This window comes from Toxorhynchites rutilus, chromosome 2 (genome assembly GCF_029784135.1).
Source record: "Toxorhynchites rutilus septentrionalis strain SRP chromosome 2, ASM2978413v1, whole genome shotgun sequence".
Taxonomy (NCBI): Eukaryota; Metazoa; Arthropoda; class Insecta; order Diptera; family Culicidae; genus Toxorhynchites; species Toxorhynchites rutilus.
This window is the reverse complement of record NC_073745.1, coordinates 342,146,431-342,169,102: the sequence shown is the minus strand read 5'-3', so window position 1 is coordinate 342,169,102 and position 22,672 is coordinate 342,146,431. Positions and strand designations below refer to the sequence as shown.

The 22,672-nt window shown below is 41.2% G+C and overlaps 1 protein-coding gene across 4 annotated transcripts in view; it reads right to left on the bottom strand.

Annotated features, from left to right (window-relative positions):
* LOC129764754 (BAI1-associated protein 3) overlaps nt 1–22,672 on the bottom strand; it is a 285,766-nt gene that overhangs the window by 136,798 nt on the left and 126,296 nt on the right. For 2 of the 4 annotated variants that reach the window (XM_055764208.1, XM_055764207.1), the window contains one exon: nt 2,570–2,725. The exons of the other annotated variants lie outside the window; for them this stretch is intronic. In XM_055764208.1, coding sequence (XP_055620183.1) covers nt 2,570–2,725 — 156 coding nt within the window. The remainder of the gene's footprint in view (nt 1–2,569; nt 2,726–22,672) is intronic. 4 annotated transcript variants of the gene reach the window in all.

Below are 22,672 nucleotides of genomic sequence, written 5' to 3'. Positions count from 1 at the left end.
GTCATTTGTGACTGGCCTTGTGGTGTGTCACAAGTAGTATTAAAGGGTGTGTCACATCAAATTGCATCACGGAAAAAACGCTGTAGAAATTCGCCCAGTAGACCGATCCTTTTGAAAATTTTAGACAGTAAAATAAAAACTATTAAACAACTTTTGGCATTTTCTTTTTATTCATACTTCGAGCCCAAGCCCGTATGCTCGCACCTTCCTCTTTACCCCGTCCATAAGGTTCTGTACAACGTCAGGTTGTAGTTTTTTTTGAACAGAAATCCATTTTCTCTTGAAGTCCGCCTCCAATTTGACAACTTTTGGGTTCTTCCGGAGGGCCTGCTTCATAATCGCCCAATATTTCTCTATTGGGCGAAGCTCCGGCGCGTTGGGCGGGTTCATTTCCTTTGGCACGAAGGTGACCCCGTTGACTTCGTACCACTCCAACACGTCCTTTGAATAGTGGCACGAAGCGAGATCCGGCCAGAAGATGGTCGGGCCCTCGTGCTGTTTCAATAGTGATAGTAAGCGCTTCTGTAGGCACTCCTTAAGGTAAACCTGCCCGTTTATCGTGCCGGTCATCACGAAGGGGGCGCTCCGCTTTCCGTAAGAGCAGATCGCTTGCCACACCATGTACTTTTTGGCAAACTTGGATAGTTTCTGCTTGCGAATCTCCTCCGGAACGCTGAATTTGTCCTCTGCGGAGAAGAACAACAGGCCCGGCAGCTGACGAAAGTCCGCTTTGACGTAGGTTTCGTCGTCCATTACCAAGCAATGCGGCTTCGTCAGCATTTCGGTGTACAGCTTCCGGGCTCGCGTCTTCCTCACCATGTTTTACCTTTCGTCGCGGTTAGGAGCCTTCTGAACCTTGTATGTACGCAGGCCCTCCCGCTGCTTGGTCCGCTGGACGAATGAACTTGACAAATTCAGCTTATTGGCAACATCCCGGAACGAACTTCTCGGATCACGTCTAAACTGCTTAACTACGCGCTTGTGATCTTTTTCACTGACGGAGCATCCATTTTTGCTGTTCTTCACCTTCCGGTCGATGGTTAGGTTCTCGAAGTATCGTTTTAGTACTCTGCTGACCGTGGATTGGACGATTCCCAGCATCTTACCGATGTCCCGATGTGACAACTCCGGATTCTCGAAATGAGTGCACAGGATTAATTCACGACGCTCTTTTTCGTTCGACGACATTTTTCCAAATTTACGAAAAATTGACAGTGAAGCATGGCCAACGTGATCTATACACTCTTATCTGATTATAAGCGAAAGCAGAAGATATAATTCCTAAAAATTAAATTTCTACAGCGTTTTTTCCGTGATGCAATTTGATGTGACACACCCTTTATACAAATGCTCGAAATAATTTACTGGGACAAATGAGATTTTTTTTCAATCCCTATCAAACGCGTTTGTCAATTTTAATTCTTGTCCAATATCAATATTTGATTGAATCCACAGAACCAATACTCGTCATTTTATTTTGCATCATCCACTATGTAACTTCTGTATGGTGTCTGAAGAAGGGTTTAAAAAATCCTCCCTAAATCATTTCTCGACGAATTTCCCCAATCAGCATCGTGTCAAGCAGAACGCGTTTTTTGCCCATTAACGACCGACCGGGTACAATTCCGTGAAAATCTAATGGCTAGAGTGGCTTTCGGAATAAATTTTCGCCGCTGTCACTCCACCTGAAGAGTAGTGCACTGTGCGAATTTCTATGGATTATCCTGGTCTCACGCGACTGGGACAGGGAGAGATCAGAAAGCGAGCGAGGATGATCGAAATAGAATGAAATTCAAATATGATGAGAATTTTAGTGTAGCGCTTTTTATGGCATTTTTTTATGACCACGAAGGAGGATTTTTATGTGTATTTTTTATGCTCAATGATATATTTATTTGGCAATCATTGCTGTTCGTTTATTGGATTCGGATGAAAATTGAACACCGTCTCAATAGAGGTAGGTTCAAACATTGTGATTTCTTATTCCGATAACATGAACACACACGCACTGGAAGCTACCTGGGTACTTATACACACACAGCACACCGATAATACTTAACACAGATAAAACGAATTGTTCGACAAGATACGATAACAGAAACGACGAAATCATAAATATGTACGAGTAAATATTTACGGCACATGGTGTGTTGTTGGTGGTGATAAAAACATCAATTGTGCGCCACATTTAACCAAAAATCAATAGTCCACGTCAGTTATTTGAAACCGAAATGCCATTTACTACCAACCGAAGATATCAGCGATACACAGCGAGCTTGTGGTTGACTATATATGCCCTTGGCCACAACATCCAGGAAAAAAAAAAACAGCACTGTGCCATAAATGGTGGCCCACATTCAATGTGCAAATTTACCCAAATTGACCATTGAATATGGACTGCGAGAAATGACATTTACATGTAGCGGCGAAAGGTTTGAAAGCGTCGAAAGAGTGTTTCGATAGAGTTTTAAAGGACAGATAGTATAGTAGAGTAGAGTAGTAGAAGTAGTGAACAGTAGAGTGAGAGTTAAGAGTTCCACCGATTGATTGATGTTTGAGTGAGCCATACCTATTGTTGTTGGCATTAACAACACTGTTATAGGGTGGATTCATTTTGTCGAACCGATACACAATTTCGGTTACGCCCCCATCTTTGTCCTCACTGGTCGTATCGGCCTCCCCTTGTACCCTTATCAGTGGCATCGGAGACAATCGGTGTCGCTGACTTCAGTGGCGCAATGTTTGGTTAGGTGGGTGGATTTGAGGGTGATGAGTTGGTACAGCGTGTGTGTTTGTGTGTTTGAAGATTGTTCGTTTTGTTTTGTCAAGGAGCAGGAGTGAAAAGAGAAAAGAGAAAAATTGTTTATTATTGATTAAATTTTCAAAATAAAAATTTCATAGTTTTTCTTGTAAGTTTGGAACACAGAGAAATTAGTACAATGATTTTTATGTAAATTGTTCCTCATCGTGGTCTATGACTTTCTTCATTACAGCATACGCCATATTTTGTAAATCACAGTTTTGTACAATTTTCCCCCAAAGAGTCGCAGTCAGGGTTGCCACATATACAGAATATTCTGTATTTTACACATTTTTTGCCAAATTTCAGATACAGAATCTGTATATACAGAATAACAGATTATCAGCGAAGATACAGAATTTACAGATTTTCCTTTAAATTCAATTTTGCATATTAAATTTATTACAGCGCCGACTCGATTATATACAGCCTCGGATTTCTTTTCACTGTATATAATCGAGTCAAAAAAAATTTTTTTTTTATTTGTTTTTTATACATATATTTTTGGGTTTTTGATTATAAAAGAAGAATTTAATTTTTGACTCATCCCCTTAAAGTCATAAAATACCTTTCTCATATAAAAAATTTAAATTATTTCAGGAGGTGATAGACGATCATATGTGATGATAAAAATCCTTCTAAGCATATGTTCGAATTTCAACAGTGACAGTTATTGACCTTTTTCTCTGTTTTGGCCATGTTTGCCTTGAACTGGTTCTGATTAAAAAATACGCTACGTAGGATAATTCTGTTGCTTCCATTTTAAAGATAACAACATTTTATGCAGGATACAGTTATGAAACTTCTAAATGAGTGGATTTTGTTTACATTTTAGATGTGAAAAACTTCAAAGTTTGTGGTTTTAAGGTGTTACTCTTAATTTTATCCAAAAAAATATAATAAACATGAATATTTCTATCAATCAAATTGAAGCTGTTTAACAGCTCTACAATTTTTTCTATGACACATATTTCTTTTTTAATTTCGCTCCAATATCATTTTAAGCAATTTCTGCTGAATCTTCATCTAAAATCTACCAAAATCACGATTTTTACTTCACTGTGCTCGTAATAGCCAATCAACTTTCACTTTGTCGTTGACCCCTTTCATTTTCTCTTGAAACAAGCCATATTTGAAATATACAAAAAAAATATTTTTTAGAACTGTATAGAATCGCAACACAACGAGACGGTTTTCGTTGGAGTTAAGCGAAATCTTGAGCGGTTTAAAGAGCTTAAACTATTCTTTTCGTTCCAAGTTAAGTATGACAATCCGCCAATCTGACTCATTTAAACGAACGATTTTGCAAACTTTATAATGAGACAAGAATGTTATTGTTGATCATGTTGGGAAATTAGTTAAATGGCAGCTAAAACAAAGAACCTAAGAACATAAAATATACTTCCATTCATGAGATAATATTTCAATCAGCGTGCCCGGTAGACAGCCACAGAATAAAACTCCAAAACATTTTTGATATTTTCAGAATGGATGCGCTGCTTTGAAAATGAATACGGACTAACCCGATCCTCACGCTTTCTTCGAATTCTGATGATATTTTTCATTCAAAAATTACAGTTTTGTTTGAGTTTTTTTTAAATTTCAAGTTTGAATGTTAAATTCTTTTGTGAGGGTAAGCAATTTCTGAAGCTCATTTTTTTTTTATTAATCCGTTTATTTTTACAGGCTCAGTTACATAGGTTTAAAGGAGCCACGCTCTTAAATATATTTTTACTATAAAATATTAACATGTTTCCTTAATTCTATGGTTAATAAAATAGGAAACCGATTACTCGCGGTCGACTCGAGTTTAGAAGGGTGACACACTTTGATTGGGAAAAGGATGGGATGTAAGGATATTGTAGCAATGTTCACACTCACACTCGCATTTACATTCACATTCTCATTCACACTCACACTTCACACTCAATTCTTAAAACTATCCTTACATCTAATATGTATTCACAATTTAACTTATTCTAATGTTAGTAGGAAGGGAACCGATAGTTTGCGAAGGACGAAAAGGAGGGGTAAAGGATGTAAGAACATCACACTCGAAGATCGATGGCTTTCAGGAAAACATATATTTGGGACATATAATCAGAATCTAGCCGAGCCAACAAATCTCTCACCGGCACATTGGACTGCTTTCCTCCAGCCCGAAGGGAGTTTTCTAAATTCGATCTGGCGACAAGATACAACTCGCACGACCAAACAACGTGTTCGATATCGTGGTAACCATGGCCACAACCGCAGAGATTGCTGTCGACAAGATTAAAACGAAAAAGTAGCGCGTCTAACGAACAATGATTGGACATGAGTCGGGAGAAGGTTCGAATAAAGTCCCGACTCAAGTCCAGACTTTTGAAACATGGTTTGAGGCTAACCTTAGGGATAATTGAGTGGAGCCACCGGCCCAATTCATCTTCGTTCCATTTGTGTTGCCAGTTAGCGATTGTATTTTTACGGACTAAAGAGTAAAATTCATTGAAGGCGATTTGACGCTGATAAATATCGCCTTCAATCGCACCTACCTTTGCTAATGAGTCAGCCCTCTCATTAGCCGGAATTGAGCAATGAGAAGGGACCCAGACAAAGGTAATGACATAACAGCGTCTGGATAAAGCACTCAAAATTTCTCGTATTCTCTCAAGGAAGTACGGCGAGTGCTTTTCCGGCCTCACTGAACGGATAGCTTCGACAGAGCTAAGACTATCCGTTACAATGTAATAGTGTTCAACAGGTCGCGAGGCGACGCTGTCCAGCGCCCAGTGTATTGCTGCCAATTCAGCAATATACACTGAGCAAGGATTCTGAAGACTGTGGGAGGTGCTAAAAAATACGTTGAACACTCTAAATCCTGTGGACTCGTTTATAGTGGACCCATCAGTAAAGTACATATTATCACAATTGATACGCCCATACTTTGCATTGAAGATCGTAGGAACGATCCCCGATCGATGATAATCTGGAATTCCATGGATTTTCTCCTTCATGAACAGATCAAAATGTACAGAGGAATTGATGTAGTCAGGAAAACAAACACGGTTGGGAATATACGAAGAAGGATCAACCTGCATGGAGATGAATTCATGATATGAAGTCATGAATCCAGAATGAAAATTTAGCTCGATCAGCTGCTCAAAATTTCCGATCACCAATGGGTTCATGACCTTACACCGGATGAAGAACCGAAGAGATAATAATTTGAAGCGATCTTTTAGTGGGAGTAGGCCTGCCAAAACCTCGAGACTCATGGTATGCGTTGAGGGCATACATCCCAACGCGATACGGAGACAAAGATACTGAATTCGCTCGAGTTTAATGAGGTGTGTTTTGGCAGCTGATTGAAAACAGAAACTGCCATACTCCATCACTGAGAGAATAGTTGTTCGATACAACATAATAAGATCTTCGGGATGGGCTCCCCACCAGGTGCCGGTAATTGTACGGAGAAAGTTTATTCTTTGTTGACATTTTTTACTCAGATACCTAATATGGGCCCCCCAAGTACATTTGGAGTCGAACCAGACCCCAAGATACTTGAATGACATAGCATGAGTGATCGGTTTACCCAAAAGTTGAAGCTTTGGTTTTGCTGGTCTATGCTTCCTAGAAAAACCACCATCTCTGTTTTCTCCGTGGAGAATTCGATCCCTAGCCCAATGGCCCAGGTTGAAAAATTGTTCAAAGTATCTTGTAAGGGTCCTTGCAGGTCGGATTCGTTTGATCCTACGACAGACACCACTCCATCATCTGCAAGTTGTCTAAGGCTGCAATTTTGTGTAAGGCAATTGTCGATGTCGCTTACATAGAAGTTGTACAAAAGGGGGCTTAAACATGAGCCCTGGGGGAGGCCCATGTAAGAGACCCGACTTACTGCCGAATCTCCGTGAGAAAAGTTCAAATGTTTCTCACAAAGCAAGTTATATAACATATTATTCAATAGAGGCGGCAGACCCCGAGAGTGTAATTTGTCTGACAAAACCTCTATTGAAACAGAATCAAAGGCCCCCTTTATGTCCAAGAATACTGAAGCCATTTGTTTTTTTTCGGCGTAAGCCATTTGAATTTCTGAAGAAAGCAACGCAAGACAATCATTCGTCCCCTTGCCCCTGCGGAACCCATATTGTGTATCTGAGAGTAGGCCATTCGTTTCAACCCATCGATCAAGGCGAAACAAGATCATTTTCTCCAACAATTTCCGTATACAAGACAGCATTGCTATTGGGCGGTACGAATTGAAGTCGGACGCAGGTTTTCCGGGTTTTTGAATAGCTATAACTCGTACTTGTCTCCAGTCATCTGGAACAATATTATGCTCCAGAAACCGATTGAATAAATTCAACAAGCGATGTTTCGCAACATCAGGGAGGTTTTTCAGCAAGTTGAACTTAATTCGATCCGATCCTGGGGCAGAATTGTTACAAGAAAGGAGAGCAAGAGAGAATTCTACCATCGAAAACTCGGAATCAAGATCGCACCTATCTTGTGGTATATCTCGAACTATTTTTTGCACAGGAGCGGAATCAGGACAAACCTTCCGTGCCAAATGAAAAATCCACCGATGTGAATTTTTCGCTTTCATTCGTTGAAGAACGATTTCTCATGTTTCGAGCCACTTTCCATAATTTTTTCATTGACGTTTCTCGTGACAAACCTCCCACGAAATTTCGCCAATAAGCACGTTTTTCCCTTTGATCAAATTTTTGAACTGATTCTCAAGGTCTAAATACGTTTGAAAATTTTCAGGGGTTCCACGTTTCCGAAAAGCTTTAAATGCATTCGATTTATCCTGATAAAGCTTGGAACACTGGCTATCCCACCATGGATTGGGAGGCCTCCGGCGAACGGTGGAACCTGAGATGGGTTTCGTTTGAGCGCGAACTGCGCTATCATGAATCAAACGAGAAAGGAAGTTATACCCCTCTAATGGAGGTAAACCATCTATGGCATTGATGGCTAGAGCAACCGCGTCCGAATATTTATTCCAGTCAATGTGTCTTGTGAGGTCATATGCCATGTTTATAGATTCAGAAGAATTTGACCCATTGGTGATGGAAATTTTGATTGGCATGTGATCACTACCGTTGGGATCCTGAATTACATTCCACTTGCAATCTAACGATAGTGAATTCGAGCAAAGCGAGAGGTCAAGAACACTTGGGTTAGCAGGAGGTTTAGGTACACGTGTTGTTTCCCCAGTGTTCAAAACGGTCATATTGAAGCTGTTACAAAGGTCATATATCAACGATGAACGATTGTCGTCGTACTGTTCCCCCCAGGCAGTTCCGTGAGAGTTGAAGTCTCCCAAGATTAATCGTGGCTCAGGAAGGAGTGAGCACATGTCAACAAGTTGCTTGCGGCTAACCGCAGCTCTCGGAGGCCAATACAAGCTGACTATACAGAGGTCTTTGCCTCTGATGTTTGCATGACAAGCAACAGCTTCGATCCCTCCAATAGGTGGAAGGTCAATTCGAAAAAATGAGTGGCACTTATTGATCCCCAATAGCACCCCTCCGTATCTGTCATCCCGGTCCAAGCGTATAATATTAAAATCGTGGAAAGAGAGATCATCTCGCGAAGAAAGCCATCTTTTGGACAGAGCAAAAACATCACAATTGAACTTATGAATTAAAATCCAGTTTAGTATCCAGTTTAGGGATAAGACTACGACAATTCCACTGTAGAACAGTGATATCTCCGACCTCTCTATTTAAATTAGACATCAAGAGAGATAATCATTGCAAGGAGGGGCCATGTTTGCATCAATTGCTGCAAAATTGTCTTTAATACTGGAAGCATTGCGGTGACAATGGTTCTGATGGAGTCGGAAACATTAAAACACATGAAGATTTGATCCAAAATGTCAGTCAACTTTATAAATCCCGATTGGGAAGTTGAACTGGACGGAAAAACAGGGACATTTGGGGTTTTTGATGTCCCGTCAAGTGCTGGGTCATTCGAAGGTGAACTATTCCCACGGAAGCCAGGAGGAACCTGATTTTGCTTATCCGTTGCACTCGATTTTTTAGGCAAGCTAACAGGGGCTATCACCGGAGGGACTTGTGCTTGAATTTTGGGAGTGGTCACATTTTTGCGCCGGGGATTCCCTTGGAAAATAAATGGTGTGCTCCCGTTAGCTGTGTCCGCTTCTATTTCGTCAACTGGCAACGTGGCGAAGACATTATGTGTGTTGATTGGTTGTTGTTCTTGAGCCAGTGGAGAAGCGCCCTTTAAAATTTCCGCAAAAGTGCGCTTTGAGCGTTCCTTCAAAGAACGCTTCTGTTTATCCCAGCGACTCTTATAAGTTTCACAAGCTGAGAGCTCATGTGGGGATCCCCCGCAATATGGACACTTATGCTCAGTCGCACTGCAGGATTTCCCAACATGTTGCTCTCCGCAAGTGGCACAGCGCTCCTTGTTGGCGCAATAATCTGCTGTATGACCAACTGATTTGCATTTGTTGCAAGTCATGGGCTTTGGTACGAAGAGTCGTACTGGAAGCCTCAATTTGTCCACCATAACGTAGTCAGGGAGGGCGGAACCAGCAAAAGTTACTCGAAACGAGTCGGATGGCGTGAATTTTGTTTTTCCCTCTTCCTGGGACACTTTTCCTAATTGATGACAGTCCAAAATTTTAACTTTTGTCAAAGGAAGCTTTTTAAATCTGCCATCTCCCTGTTTTATTAATTCACTCGTCAGACCCGTTTCTGTTATCACCCCCGAAATTTCTACGATATGGCAGAGCACATATGCGCGATATTCTAGTATGAACCGGTTGTCGACAACAATCTCGTTAGCTTGCTTCCGATCAGCCACGACAACACGTAGTATGTTCGGTCTAACTTTACAAATTTCAACCACGGAGGAATAATTTTTTGACAGATCTTTCATGATCTGAATTACATTGAGCGGTTTCCCGTTTGGTTTGGGCCGGAAGAAAGCAACCCATGAGCCATTTCCAGATGCATCTTCCGGATAGATCTTGACACGAGGAGCGGAGACAGCGGAGGAGGAAGACGAGGTCGATGGTTGAGCGGAAACCGTGACATAAAAACTGATGTGACTCAGACGGCGGTGTTATGGTTGAGGGGGATCGGAAGCCACAGATGAGGGATGCGAGATCGGGGGTTGAGTTAAAGTGGATGGTTCAGGGGGGTTTTTTGAGGTGGGATGACTCTTCTTCCGAAGTGGTATTTCGCTTTAGCGATTTTCCTGCCGCCGTTTGCACAACTAAAGCGGTATTACTTTCGGAGTCAGAGGTTTCCATATTAGGAAACTCTCTTTCCCCTTCTGCCATGATTATGCGGCAGTTAAAAAATACAATATTTTTCTTAATCTTAAAACTATCAAATCTTAAAAATTATTTACTCTTAAATACCTAAACGCACCCACCGGTGCAGCTGAACTTGACGCTCGGTTGATTGCGTGCTGGGCGCTCCGCGCAAGTGAGATGGCAATCGAACACTGCCACCACCAAAAAGTGCTTCTTCACGCTTTCACACTGTGTGGGATTGATCACCGATGTCTGATGCCGATAGTAATGGCGATGATATGGTGAAAACCAAAAGCCAGACGCTTTGCCAACTTTGGCTGAAGTGAACCTTTCCTTTCTGCTATCGCGAACACTGTATCCAGTTCACGCGCGACACTAATAAGCACCAATGCGGGAAAAAATAGCTTCACTAACGGTATCCGATCACACTAACGGGACGTACACAAAGCGCGTGCGACTTCTCGAAGCTGTCGGCGTGGAATGAAGCTCATTTTGTCCTTAAATATTTCTGATATATGTTAGAACATTTTTTTAAACTTGGGAGGGTTTTTACAAGATTTGAATGGTATATCTAGTAATTATTTGCGATAAAATTTTCACTCGAGTATATTATGTAGCTTTAACCATAGTAGAGCATTTCAACGCCGAACGCAATGAATATTTCTGAAAATATTTTGGCTAACCATACACCGGTTGTATGTTTAACAAAATTTTACGTTGTGATGCGTCACATTAAGAACGCCGACAGGGAATAACAGAATGAAGCTAATTTGTTTTTACATTTATTTACCTAAAAGCTAAATGATAAAATGATTGATGCCTATACAAATGTGAAGGGAAATCATCGTTCTTTATGTAACCCACAATGCGAAAATTACAGGAAATAGAATGCGAAGAAATGCAAAAAAAAAAGAAAATGTAACGCTATAAAAATTTAGTTCTAAATTTTCTTTTGAGCAATTGTCTAGCTGTGAAATCGCCATTCATTACGCAAAACCTATTCTGCCGTTCTACGCATAGTTGTCCTATGTTACTTTTTGACTATTTCCACGTTTCTCCATAAAACGATGTTTTTATGCATAATCTTCCGGATAACACGAAAGAACTTATTGCTTGAATGTTAATGTTGATCATGTTAGGTAACTTATGTTTGGAAAGCTATGTGCAACGATTCGCTGATGCTGACCTTGATGTGAAAGATTTTGTAGACTTTCTGAAGAAGCCTGAGGATTCTTGCATTGGTATCGATGCAGTAGAAGCTGAAAAAGGATAGAATGCAGCTGGGAAGTTGACCTTCAAATCGATTTATCGTGCGGCCTTGATAAACCCCTCAAAATTTCGTCAAGCTACCAAACCTTAATGATTTGATTCGTTGAAGTAGATAATATACAAGGCTTGAATAACGAATTCAGGCTACTCAAGTCGAATCTCATTGGGCAAAAATTGAGTGACTCAGATATAACTTGGTCCCAGCTGTTAGATTTTATTTTTTTGTATCCATTGCTAAGGTCATTTGTAAGACATTTTGAAGGCAAAACCATTTATAAACGACATACAATTTAGAGGAGAAAAACTTCTCTATGATTTATTTTGTTGTAATGACATGACATTAACAACCCATAAATGAGAAAAATAAGTTTTCACTTCAAACTTATTTTTCTCATTTAATCCTTTATTTTCATTTTTTTCCCTGAACTTTTCGATACAGATTTCTTGGCTAAAAATACAAATATACAGATTTTTTCAGAAACTTTTACAGAATTAAATGTGGCAACCCTGCTCGCATTACCTATAAAAACCCTTTTACAGGCAATATCCAGCCTGTTTACATTGCAATTAGAAACCCATGTTCACATGAAAACATATTGTAGTGGTGTGTAAAATCTGTTTCTTAGTCGGACATTCCGTGAGCTGGTAGACATGGCTAACGTTGGATAATGCTGGGGCAATTGACGATACATCGCGTATGTGTTACGACCACTCCACACATTAGACAGCTTCCGACGATGGAAAATGGATGGCATCTGATACGGGTTAGACAACATTTTGTTGTCGTCGATTACATTACACTGCTTTCAGTGGTTAGTGACACGTTTAACTTTTAACTAATGGCAGTGGGGAGCAGAGTGAGTGTTGTCATCATTAAAAGCGGCCATTGCGTGGCTACATGCTCTTCCCTTGGGTCACTGGAATTAATGTTGAAGCTCGAACATCGGTTGTTCGAAAGTGAGCGATAATTGAATTATTGATCTGATTATAGGCGACTGCAAAGAGCAGGGCTGTGGTACCAAAGCTATTAGTTGGCATGTGTGGTTACCATCTCGTAAGTTCATTCTTATTCATTTTCACAATCTAATTTTGCCTTCGCATGCAGCTAGCGTGTAGCCACTTTTTTTTGGTGAAAACGAATCATCTACTCGACGGCGGAAAATGCGCGAGCTATAGCAATAAAAACTGATGTGACTCAGACGGCGGTGTTATACAACAGCACGTGGCTCCGCGTGGGCGCACTCAAGTTACCCTTCCGTCACCCAATCCCGTCGTTGTCCACCCCCCGCAGGCTTATTCGGTTTAATAAAACCCGAATACGCTCTCTAAACGTCCCACTTTAAAGGCAGCGAAATACTAAACAAGCGTGCCAACCACGGTATATCACCGTCGTCGCGGCCACATGGACACGGATCTGTGTGTGTTGTGGGTAGTGAGAAGATGGCGCAAAGAGCGGCTCCACGAGCACTTCATGATCCTGGCCGGCTGGCAGAGGATAGCGTGTTGCACTGCCATTACGCCGGAAAATTGCATGAAAAATATAATGGATTTTTAGAAAAGCTGAAATTGATGCACGCACGCCTGTGGTGTGCTATTTGGCGGCACACGATGCGTTTAATGATGATGATCTTGATGATGATGAGGGTGGTGGTGATATCAACGGTCGGTTTCAGATCCTGTCTAAATTGCTCGTCGAGCAGATAGCGCATTTATGAAAGCCGGAAAGTGGAGAAACGCTTGCGGTTGGATGCACTTATCGCAGTAGCGCAACAGGTGATAATTATTTTGGAGAGATGCCAACTGCCGCAGCATCAAGTGGGCACTAACAGTCGGGTATACATTGTAATCAAAGCTGCACCAAGCTGGTCCTTTCGGACGGTGATAATGTAGTGTTCATTTGGTTGGTTGTGTTTAGTTGTTTTCGATTAGTGATTGCAACAAAATTGTGGGCACTAGAGCCAAATGGCAAAATAATACCTCAATGCTATTGATTACGGACGGTTTTTTAATCCGGATATTTTTTTTATTATATTCGATATGGTTCAGATATCCATAAAATACTTTACATATTGAATTAACGGGACTGATAGGTACTATTGTACCAATAGTTAATGTAGTGTCAAGTATCGTACCTAGCATGTCAACAACAACATGTCAAAAACCAAAACAAATATTTGGACGGATCAAAAGTTAACGGTGAAATTTCATATTGAAGGAGTTGCATAAGAGTATGTTCATAAAACAGTAATCATAGAATAAATTTCATAACTTTTGTTCATTATTGATGTTTGGTCTAGGATTATAACAGAATAACAATGAAATAATAGTCCCTAAAAATCAATAACTATTTTTTCTCACAGAAATACTGCTGACAAAATGTGTCCAAAATTTGAAGCAAAGTTGTGGTCCTAAACCGACCCTCTGTTTTTGCCCTGCATGTGGTCGTTTGTGTTTGGTGATTGTTCTGCCCATGTTTGTATAGGAGACGTAAACGACAAAATGAACAAAATGGACTTTTTCGCTGTTTCGCATTCTACACAATGTAATACGTTTGCTCAACATGCAAACAAACATTTTTCGTTCGAAAACATTTGAGCAATTTTGAAAAAACGTTTTCGAGAAATCACTGTTTGTCCGCAAAACAGACGCAGTTTCATACAGCTTTCATACATCGTTCGAAAACCAACAATTGTCAGTATTATGTGCTAGAAGCTAAATCTACATTTGAACCACATTCTTAGTAGAGTTCAAACATGTCTTTCACGATAGTGTCTTATTACTTAGTGTTTCCTAATAGATGAATATAAGAACCCAACGCTGCTCATATAATTACTATTTTCGAATCGAATCGAATTATTCCACATACTCAGCATTTACTCATACCGTTGGAGTAAGTTACTCCACCATCTTTATGCGATTGATCGTGATATCGGCAAATCATGTTGCTAAAATTACCAACATTGCAGATTGCCTTTACAAAAAAACCCGAACCTGCAGTTCTTATCATATCCCAGAGTATTCTTCAGGAAAAAAGTACTATCATAACAAATCCAGAGCACCTTTTCCAGACATTTCACTAAATTTCTTCCAAATCTTTTTGATTTTATCCGATAACAACTGAAACTACCGACGGAGACGTTTTGACTATTATCGGAATTGTAAATACTAACGCTACAAACAGAGCAACCTGGTGATTACGTCTAGCTATGCGGAGAAATGTTCATTAAAACGATTGATTGTCCGCATAAATAGACGTAAGCGTTTTCCAAATGGAAAAAAAAAGTTATAATCCGCAAAATCACATAGGCCCTCTTTTGGCCGATAATATTCTTCAACTGGACAGATCATTTCATCGGAAATTTGCATGGATATGCTTGTAGGCCAAAAAACAACCAAATTGCGTTTTCCCAACACTAATAGTGTTGTCGATTACGTCTCCTATGCAATCATGGGCAGTGTTGGTCGTTTCCGTTCCCGTTTTTGCTTTCGTTTCCGTTTCCGTTTATTCGCCATTTCGCTTCAACACTCTTTTTGTCTAATTCAATACCCCTAACTTTATTTCCGGCTTATTAGGGCCGTTGCCAATGTACCGGAAGCCACAATCTTCGTTCCCAAAATGGCAACGGAATACGTTATATGACTTCCGCTGTTATAGCCTTAGTTATATAATCTTCTCGTATGTGATGACTTCCCAATCCAGCGTTTGAAGATGCTCTCAAGCGAGGTAAGTTCAGTGTTCTATGTGTAATCTTATCCTTATCTGATTACCTTTTTTCATACAGTAATACGAGGGTCACTATTTATATTTCGGGAATTGGCAACACTGATGTCATGTGAGTCCATCTGACGGTTTCATCGTAAAGTTTGACATTTTTTACGATATACGTACTCAGAACATTTTGTCATACGGACGCTATTTGTTTATTTTATATTTAGTTGAAAGTTTGGTATCGGCAAAAAAATGGAACTGAATCGTGAACATTTTCGTGCGATGATTTTTTACGACTTTCGACGTGGAGTATCACAACAAGAGTGCGTCAATCAACTTAATTTGACTTTTGGCGATGAAGCTCCATCAAAAACCACTGTGTATCGCTGGTATTGTGAATTCAATCGTGGTCGTAGTTCGCTGTCCGACGAGTTTCGTGAAGGTCGTCCAAAATCGACTGTAGTGCCAGAAAACATCGATGCTGTGCACGAAATGATTAAGCAAGATCGTCATGTAACCTATTGTGAGATTGAGGCATCCCTAAGCATTAGTTCCACCAGCATATATGCGATTTAACATGAACACTTAGTTGTGCGAAAATTAAGTTCACGTTGGATCCCACATAATTTGACAATCGCTCAAAAAAAAAAGGCTCGTGTCGATTGGAATAAATACTTTGAAAATTGGTTTAAGCGCATGCAAAAGTGTATCGATCATCGTGGCGAGTACTTTGAATAACAATAAAAATATATTCGCAGCTTAACTATTTGTTTTTGTTCCTATTCCCGAAATATAAATAGTGACCCTCGTATGCGAAATTACCTCGGATATACAGGAGAGGCGAGAACATGTATTTTTTTTATATTTCTTCAAATGCCTAAAGAAGCCTAATGTACTACAAAGCACCACTTTTGTGTTGTATTTTTTATCTTGGTTGAAAATATTTGATTGATCATCTTTGCTTATTTAAGTTCATAATACTTACTCTTACAGGTATTCCCTGATTTTCGTCGCAGGTTCCTTCAACGCTCCACAGTTTTAAAACCAGTTGATTTTAGCATTCCTCTACATTCCAAACGAAATTGCAGGTGTTCCCGAAACTTTTGAGGGTTGATGTGAATCCCGATTTTCTTTCAGCGAGTTACGACGTTTTTGCTATTCCGTGTAACCTAGCTTTTGCTGTAATTTTATTTCATTTTGTTTTAATTTTTATAATTTATTTAATACCTACATAAATCGGTTTGCAGGTAATTTTAGGACAGTTTTCCTGCTTTGTGTAGTGTTAACAGGAACAATAATTTTAATTTTCAATTTCAATGGTACTTCAAATTGTATAGCCTTTTATAATTTTTTGGACAATAAGTTGCAATTGTTGACAGATATTTTATTTGTTTTCGCTAATGTTGGCTGCCATCGATGATCGTACGTTTCATGCCGTTACCCGAAGTGCTGCCGGTATCAACATCCTCTCCTCCGTAATACTGGCCACCAGGTTCAGTTTTACCACTCTCTTCAACCTCTAATACCGCCAGTCTGGCCACTGGCCTGCGCACAAGCCCCCTCGCAGTTTGTATTATAGCTTGCCGAATTCTCCCATCTGAACCTTTTATCGTCTGAATAATACGGCCTCTGGTCCACTCATTTCTTCTACCGTCGCCTACCACAAGCACTAGCTGCCCCTCAACAATGGGTTTCGCTTCGCCGCACCACTTCGGACGTCTGGTCAGCGTTGGGAGGTACTCCCTGGTCCATCTGCGCCAGAATATGTCTAGTAGATGTTGGATATGGTTCCAATTCGATCGAAGAGCACTTGCTGAATCTGATACCTCCACCACTGGTTGTCGAACACCACTAGAGTTGTCTAGGAGGAAGTGGTTCGGTGTAAGGGCTTCGTCTTCCACTGATGTAAGCGGCAAATACGTGAGTGGGCGACTATTGACTATCGCTTCGGCTTCCGCCACGAATGTCATCAAGGCCTCATCGTCTAGCTTTCGGTTACTATAGTATGCCGTTTCCATGGCTGTCTTTATAGATCTCACCATCCGCTCCCACGCACCACCCATGTGCGGAGTGCCAGGAGGATTGAAAATCCACTTGGTGTAAACGCCTGTGAAAGTAGCTGCTAACTGCTCAATTTGTTCTCTGAGTAATCTTCCAGCGCCCTGGAAATTTGTGCCACTGTCTGAATAGATTTCGGCCGGAGATCCTCGACGGCAAATAAATCTTCGAATGCATTTAACGCATGAATCAGTGGTCAGGTTGTGAGCTACTTCGACGTGTACTGCGCGTATGGTTAAGCATGTGAATAAGGCGACCCATCGTTTCACGTTGCTTCTGCCGAGTTTCACTGTGAGTGGCCCGAAGAAGTCTAGACCAACGTACGTGAATGGTCGCACAAACGAGGCCATTCTGGCAAGTGGTAGTGGTGCCATACGAGGGATCTGCGGTGAGCATTTGTAGATCCTACACCATTGGCATGTATTCGCTATGTTGTTTACTGCCACCCTTAGTCTTGGAATATGGTAAATTTGAACAAGTCGAACCGAATGTAGCTACATCCATGATATAGATATCTGGGGTACTGGCAGGATCATCACGCCAAAGGAAGCGTTGCGAATGTCGATCTTCTTTTCGTATGTATATTTGGTGGAACATCTCTTTTATGTCGGCAGAGACGCCCACGTTGAACTGTCGAAAGCGAGCTAGAACACCTGGAGGTGAGGTCAGTTGATCAGGTCCTTTCAACAGTACGGAATTGAGCGATATTCCGTTCACAGTGGCTCTGGCATCCCAGATCATCCGAACCTTGCCTGGTTTCCGCGGATTTACTACCGCTCCAAGAGGTAAGTACCAGATTCGTCGTATATCTGCGCTAACCATTTCATCGTTAGTTGCGCGATGCGTGTAGCCCTTGAGCAGGTATTCTTTCATTTGTTGGCATAAGGCCTGCTTCAGGTCCGGATTCCGATTCATTTTCCTCTCCAAACACTCTAGTCGTTTGAGAGCCATGTTGTAGCTATCCGGGAGTTCTACGTAATCAGATTTCCACAGCAGTCCAGTTTCATAATGAGTGTCGACTCGAATCGTTGTAGTTTCAAGTATTCGTTGCGCACGTTTCTCCTCTTCTGATATGGGCGGCGTCACCGATAGCACACTGACATCTTCTGCAGTGAAAAAATCTTTGACGATGTCGTGCAGAGTTTGATCTGATGATACACATACACAGGAATGGCAGTTCACTGAAGGCTTCTGACCTTTGGCTCCTTTTCCGCCATAAAAACACCACCCCAGTCTCGTTTTCGCGGCGACCGGTTCCATGCCAAGTCCTTCTCGTATCTTCAATGGCACCATCAAATTCAAATTGTTAATTCCGATTAGTATCTTTGGGGTAACATCGGTATAACTCGACACGGGCAGTCCCTTGAGGTACTCAAAACGATCACTTAATGATTCGAAAGACAGAGTTTGTTTTGGCAGCGACAACTTCTTCACAGTCTGAACATCTTCAAGTGAATGCTTTCGTCCTCCTGCAGCGGAAATGGTAAGGGACATCTGTTTAGATTCTTTTTCCACTCTAGTCACGTTTGCAGTCCATAATAAACATAGAGGCATCGTTACTCCATCTACACCAAGTTGTTCGACTAAGTTCTCTTCGATTAAAGTTAAAGACGAACCGTTTCGGTCCATGCAAGGTCGCAGGCAATATTCTGAAGAGCAGTGGTTGTTCGACCAATCGATGCGTAAAATTACCCGCAGTGTTGACCACGCTAGTACCAGGACTATTACGCGATGAGTGAAGGAGCGGATGATGACGAAATTGGCAGCCATTTATTCCACAGCAGCCAGGTTTCCTACAGCTTCTTCTACCGTGTGAAGTCAAACAGTTTCGGCAAAGTCTGCTAGATTGCACATGTTTCCAACGATCATCAACGGAGAGCGCCTTGGAATTCCGACATTCCTGGATTTGATGTCCCGTTCTGTCACAAACAGTACACATTCTCACTCTTCCCAAGTTGGTGGATGAGTCAGTTTCATTGGCGGATTGTGTTACATTCAAATGGGTGTTGACATTTCCTTTAAATTTAGATCGATTTTTATCGACCACGCTTGACTTTCCACTATTGCTGGCATATACTGTTACACTACTCACTGATCTCACTACGGTTGACATGAAAATTGCAAATGTTTTCAAATTCACTTCTGCGAAATTCTGGAGGAACGATCCCCATTCCATTTGAAGGTGCGGTGGGAGTTTTGCCACCAGTTCACCGAGTAGAGTTGGGTTCGACAGATGTGCGGTTTGTCCCGCAACTTCCAAGTGGTCGCAAAGACTTTGAATTGAAATTCTAAAATCGATAATAGTTTGGAATTTTTCAACCTTTGGCGCAGGAGTTGAGCGCACTTTTTCCAGAAGGGCGGAAATCAACAATTCAGGCCTTCCATAAAGCATATAAAGCGTCTCCATTATTTGAGGTACCGATTCAGGGAGGAGTAGTCGACTTGAAACGGCCTCATACGCTGCGCCCTTCAGGTTTCGCTGAAGGCGGCAAAGATTTTCGGCGCTAGAGTATCCACAAGCAAGCGTTGAATTCATAAAACTGCTCATGAACACCGGCCAATCAGTAGGGTGACCCGAGAAAGGAGGTAAATCACGAGGCATAACTTGCCTGGCAGCCAACTGCGAGGGGGTGGGTGTAAATGTGGCTATATTTGCATTGAGGAATGGTGATTGCGAAGGCAATAAAGCAATACTACCAAATTGCTTCAATAAATGTTGAAGATTAATATCGGTTTCATTTGATGTTGTGTTTTCTCTTGGAGGATGATTATCTGGCCTACCTGGTGGCAGAGGGAAAGATACTGCCCTTGTGAAAGACGGAGAACACGAAGTAGCTGCAGGCGCTGGTCTATATGATAACGCGGGAGCTGATGTAGTCACTGGCGGTGGCACAGGCGTTGATTCAAACAGAGATAACCTCACAGGTGCTGATGCAATCACTGGCGGTGGTACGAACGCTAATCCAGGCAGATGTGACCTTACAGGTGCTGATGTAATCGATGGCGGTGGTACGAACTCAAATCCAAGCAGAGATGAGGCGGGTACGGGTGGATTAATCGACGGTGGCATCGCGGATTGCTGCACTGATGCGGGAGCCATTTGCGGCACTGATGCACATTAATAACCCGCTGGTTGTGGAAACATCGACGCTGACGGTTGTGGGTGTGTAAGCACTCCTACTGACATCGGTGCCGATGTGGGACACGATCCATACGTTGGTGTTGATTGTGCTAGTGGTATCGTACCTGCTATCTTGTTGAATACGGTGTTAGTTGCTGCGGCTTCGTCCTGATTCGGAATTGTTTTCTAAACTTCTCCCATCGTTCGATTCGCAACCGTTGCTACTGAGCGGCGAGAGGGCAACGAAGGGTGTTTTAGAGGACTACGTTGTTTCTCACTATCGTGTACGGTTTGTTGATTCTGGTTTGGAAAACGGTTGCTGGTCGTGGTAGCGCGGTGCTCATTGCGGTTGGTGTTAAGTTCCTGTATTGGCGGCACAGATGAAGGTCCGTCCGTTGAACGTGGATCATGGGCACCTTCTGTTTGCTCTGCACAATTGTTCACCCAATTCACAACTCTGGCAATGCTCGACTGCTTACCAGCTCGACTGCCTTTGCTTTGAGTACTTACACGATCGTTATCTACCTCTATCTCTGATGCTAGTAGTTTATATTTCTCCTCAACAAATTTGTTTTGTATTGCTTGGAGCTCTTCCAGTCTTTCAAGCTGCAGGTTAATCCTAGCAGATTTGGCTGACTTCCCAGATGCGCGGGAGGCTCGAGAAATAGATGCAACACTAACAACATCATCCTTTTGACATTTCCGACAGGACCACGGACGATTATCAATCGAATCGGACACTCCGGCACACGAAAAATGCCACCATGCTTGGCATTCGTCCCACTGGACCATGTTATCAGCATTATTCGGACGTTGACAACTCACGCAATCTGACCTCATCTCGTCGAGCGTTTGAGTATTATGCTGCATCTGGTCTTCAGACGTCTCCTGAATCGATTGCATTTCGACTGTTGACGATTTATCAAAAGATTTGTTCCCGAAACTTTTGAGGGTTGATGTGAATCCCGATTTTCTTTCAGCGAGTTACGACGTTTTTGCTATTCCGTGTAACCTAGCTTTTGCTGTAATTTTATTTCATTTTGTTTTAATTTTAATTCATTTTTATAATTTATTTAATACCTACATAAATCGGTTTGCAGGTAATTTTAGGACAGTTTTCCTGCTTTGTGTAGTGTTAACAGGAACAATAATTTTAATTTTCAATTTCAATGGTACTTCAAATTGTATAGCCTTTTATAATTTTTTGGACAATAAGTTGCAATTGATGACAGATATTTTATTTGTTTTCGCTAATGTTGGCTGCCATCGATGATCGTACGTTTCATGCCGTTACCCGAAGTGCTGCCGGTATCAACAGCAGGATTTGTCTGTCGTAAAATTTTGACGAGTTTTTTTTAATTTATCCATTGTCGGATGCACCTTGTGAAATAATTTGGATTGCATCTAAATTCAAAAAAATTTCTTCTCCATTTTGAAAGTCCAGTTGCAGCTCACGTAAAATAACCAAATCACGTTGGTGTCGTCCTTCGGCACCTGAAGAAGTTTGTTCAAAGGCCTTTTTTAAAAGCTGCAAGTGTATATGGTGCATGTAACGTCCCAAGAACATTAACGTCATGTAACGATTTACCACTTCCATCTCCACTTCATCGCCAAAGCTGATGTTCAGATCCATCTGCACCTTCTTTGTATCTTGTTCAAAGACTCATCGAAATCAATGGTAATGTATAGCTTGCATTATGAAAAGTTTCATCGAGATCATATTTAGAACGCGGTTCAGTGCCAAACGTCATAATGAAGCTTATTTTATCACGTCCTAGTTGGACCTTCTCAGCTTTCTGGCTGTCATGAAACATTATTTTCTCAATATAACCATGTATTTTTCAGTAGTGCGGATTGATTTGTGATCCAAGAATTTTTCCAGAAACTACATGATCTTATCTTTGATAGTATGGTTTTTAATCATTATTTTTTTAATTTTTTTTTCAAAGAAGAAAAAAGGAAGAGAATTGGTTGAAGTTAAATTGCAGGTACTGATTTCACAAGTAAGTGATCAGTTGCATAACAGCCTAGAGGTGCCTGGTACGAGCTCTTGGTGTGAATACGGAACAGTGCGTGCATTCTGGCTAGTATCGAATTGTTTAAACCTGGGATTCTAAAACTATTTTGAGAAAGAGATCCCTTTTTCAGAATGAAATGATACCTTAGACCTCTATAGTCAATATTCTTCAAGCATACCGAATACTTAACAATTTAAAAACTTTGCGGTTGATTAAGTGAATTGACATCATTCTCTCATCGAAATCCAAAAAATTTATAGACATATAATTCTGTTAATATCAAGTGCAATTAACAATTATTAAAACAAAAATCTGGAGGCGATCTGGCGTAGTGGTAACATCCATGCCTCTCACGCTAAAGGTCACGAGCTCAATTCTCACTCCCGACATTCTTCCAAAAATGGAAGTAAAAGTGACG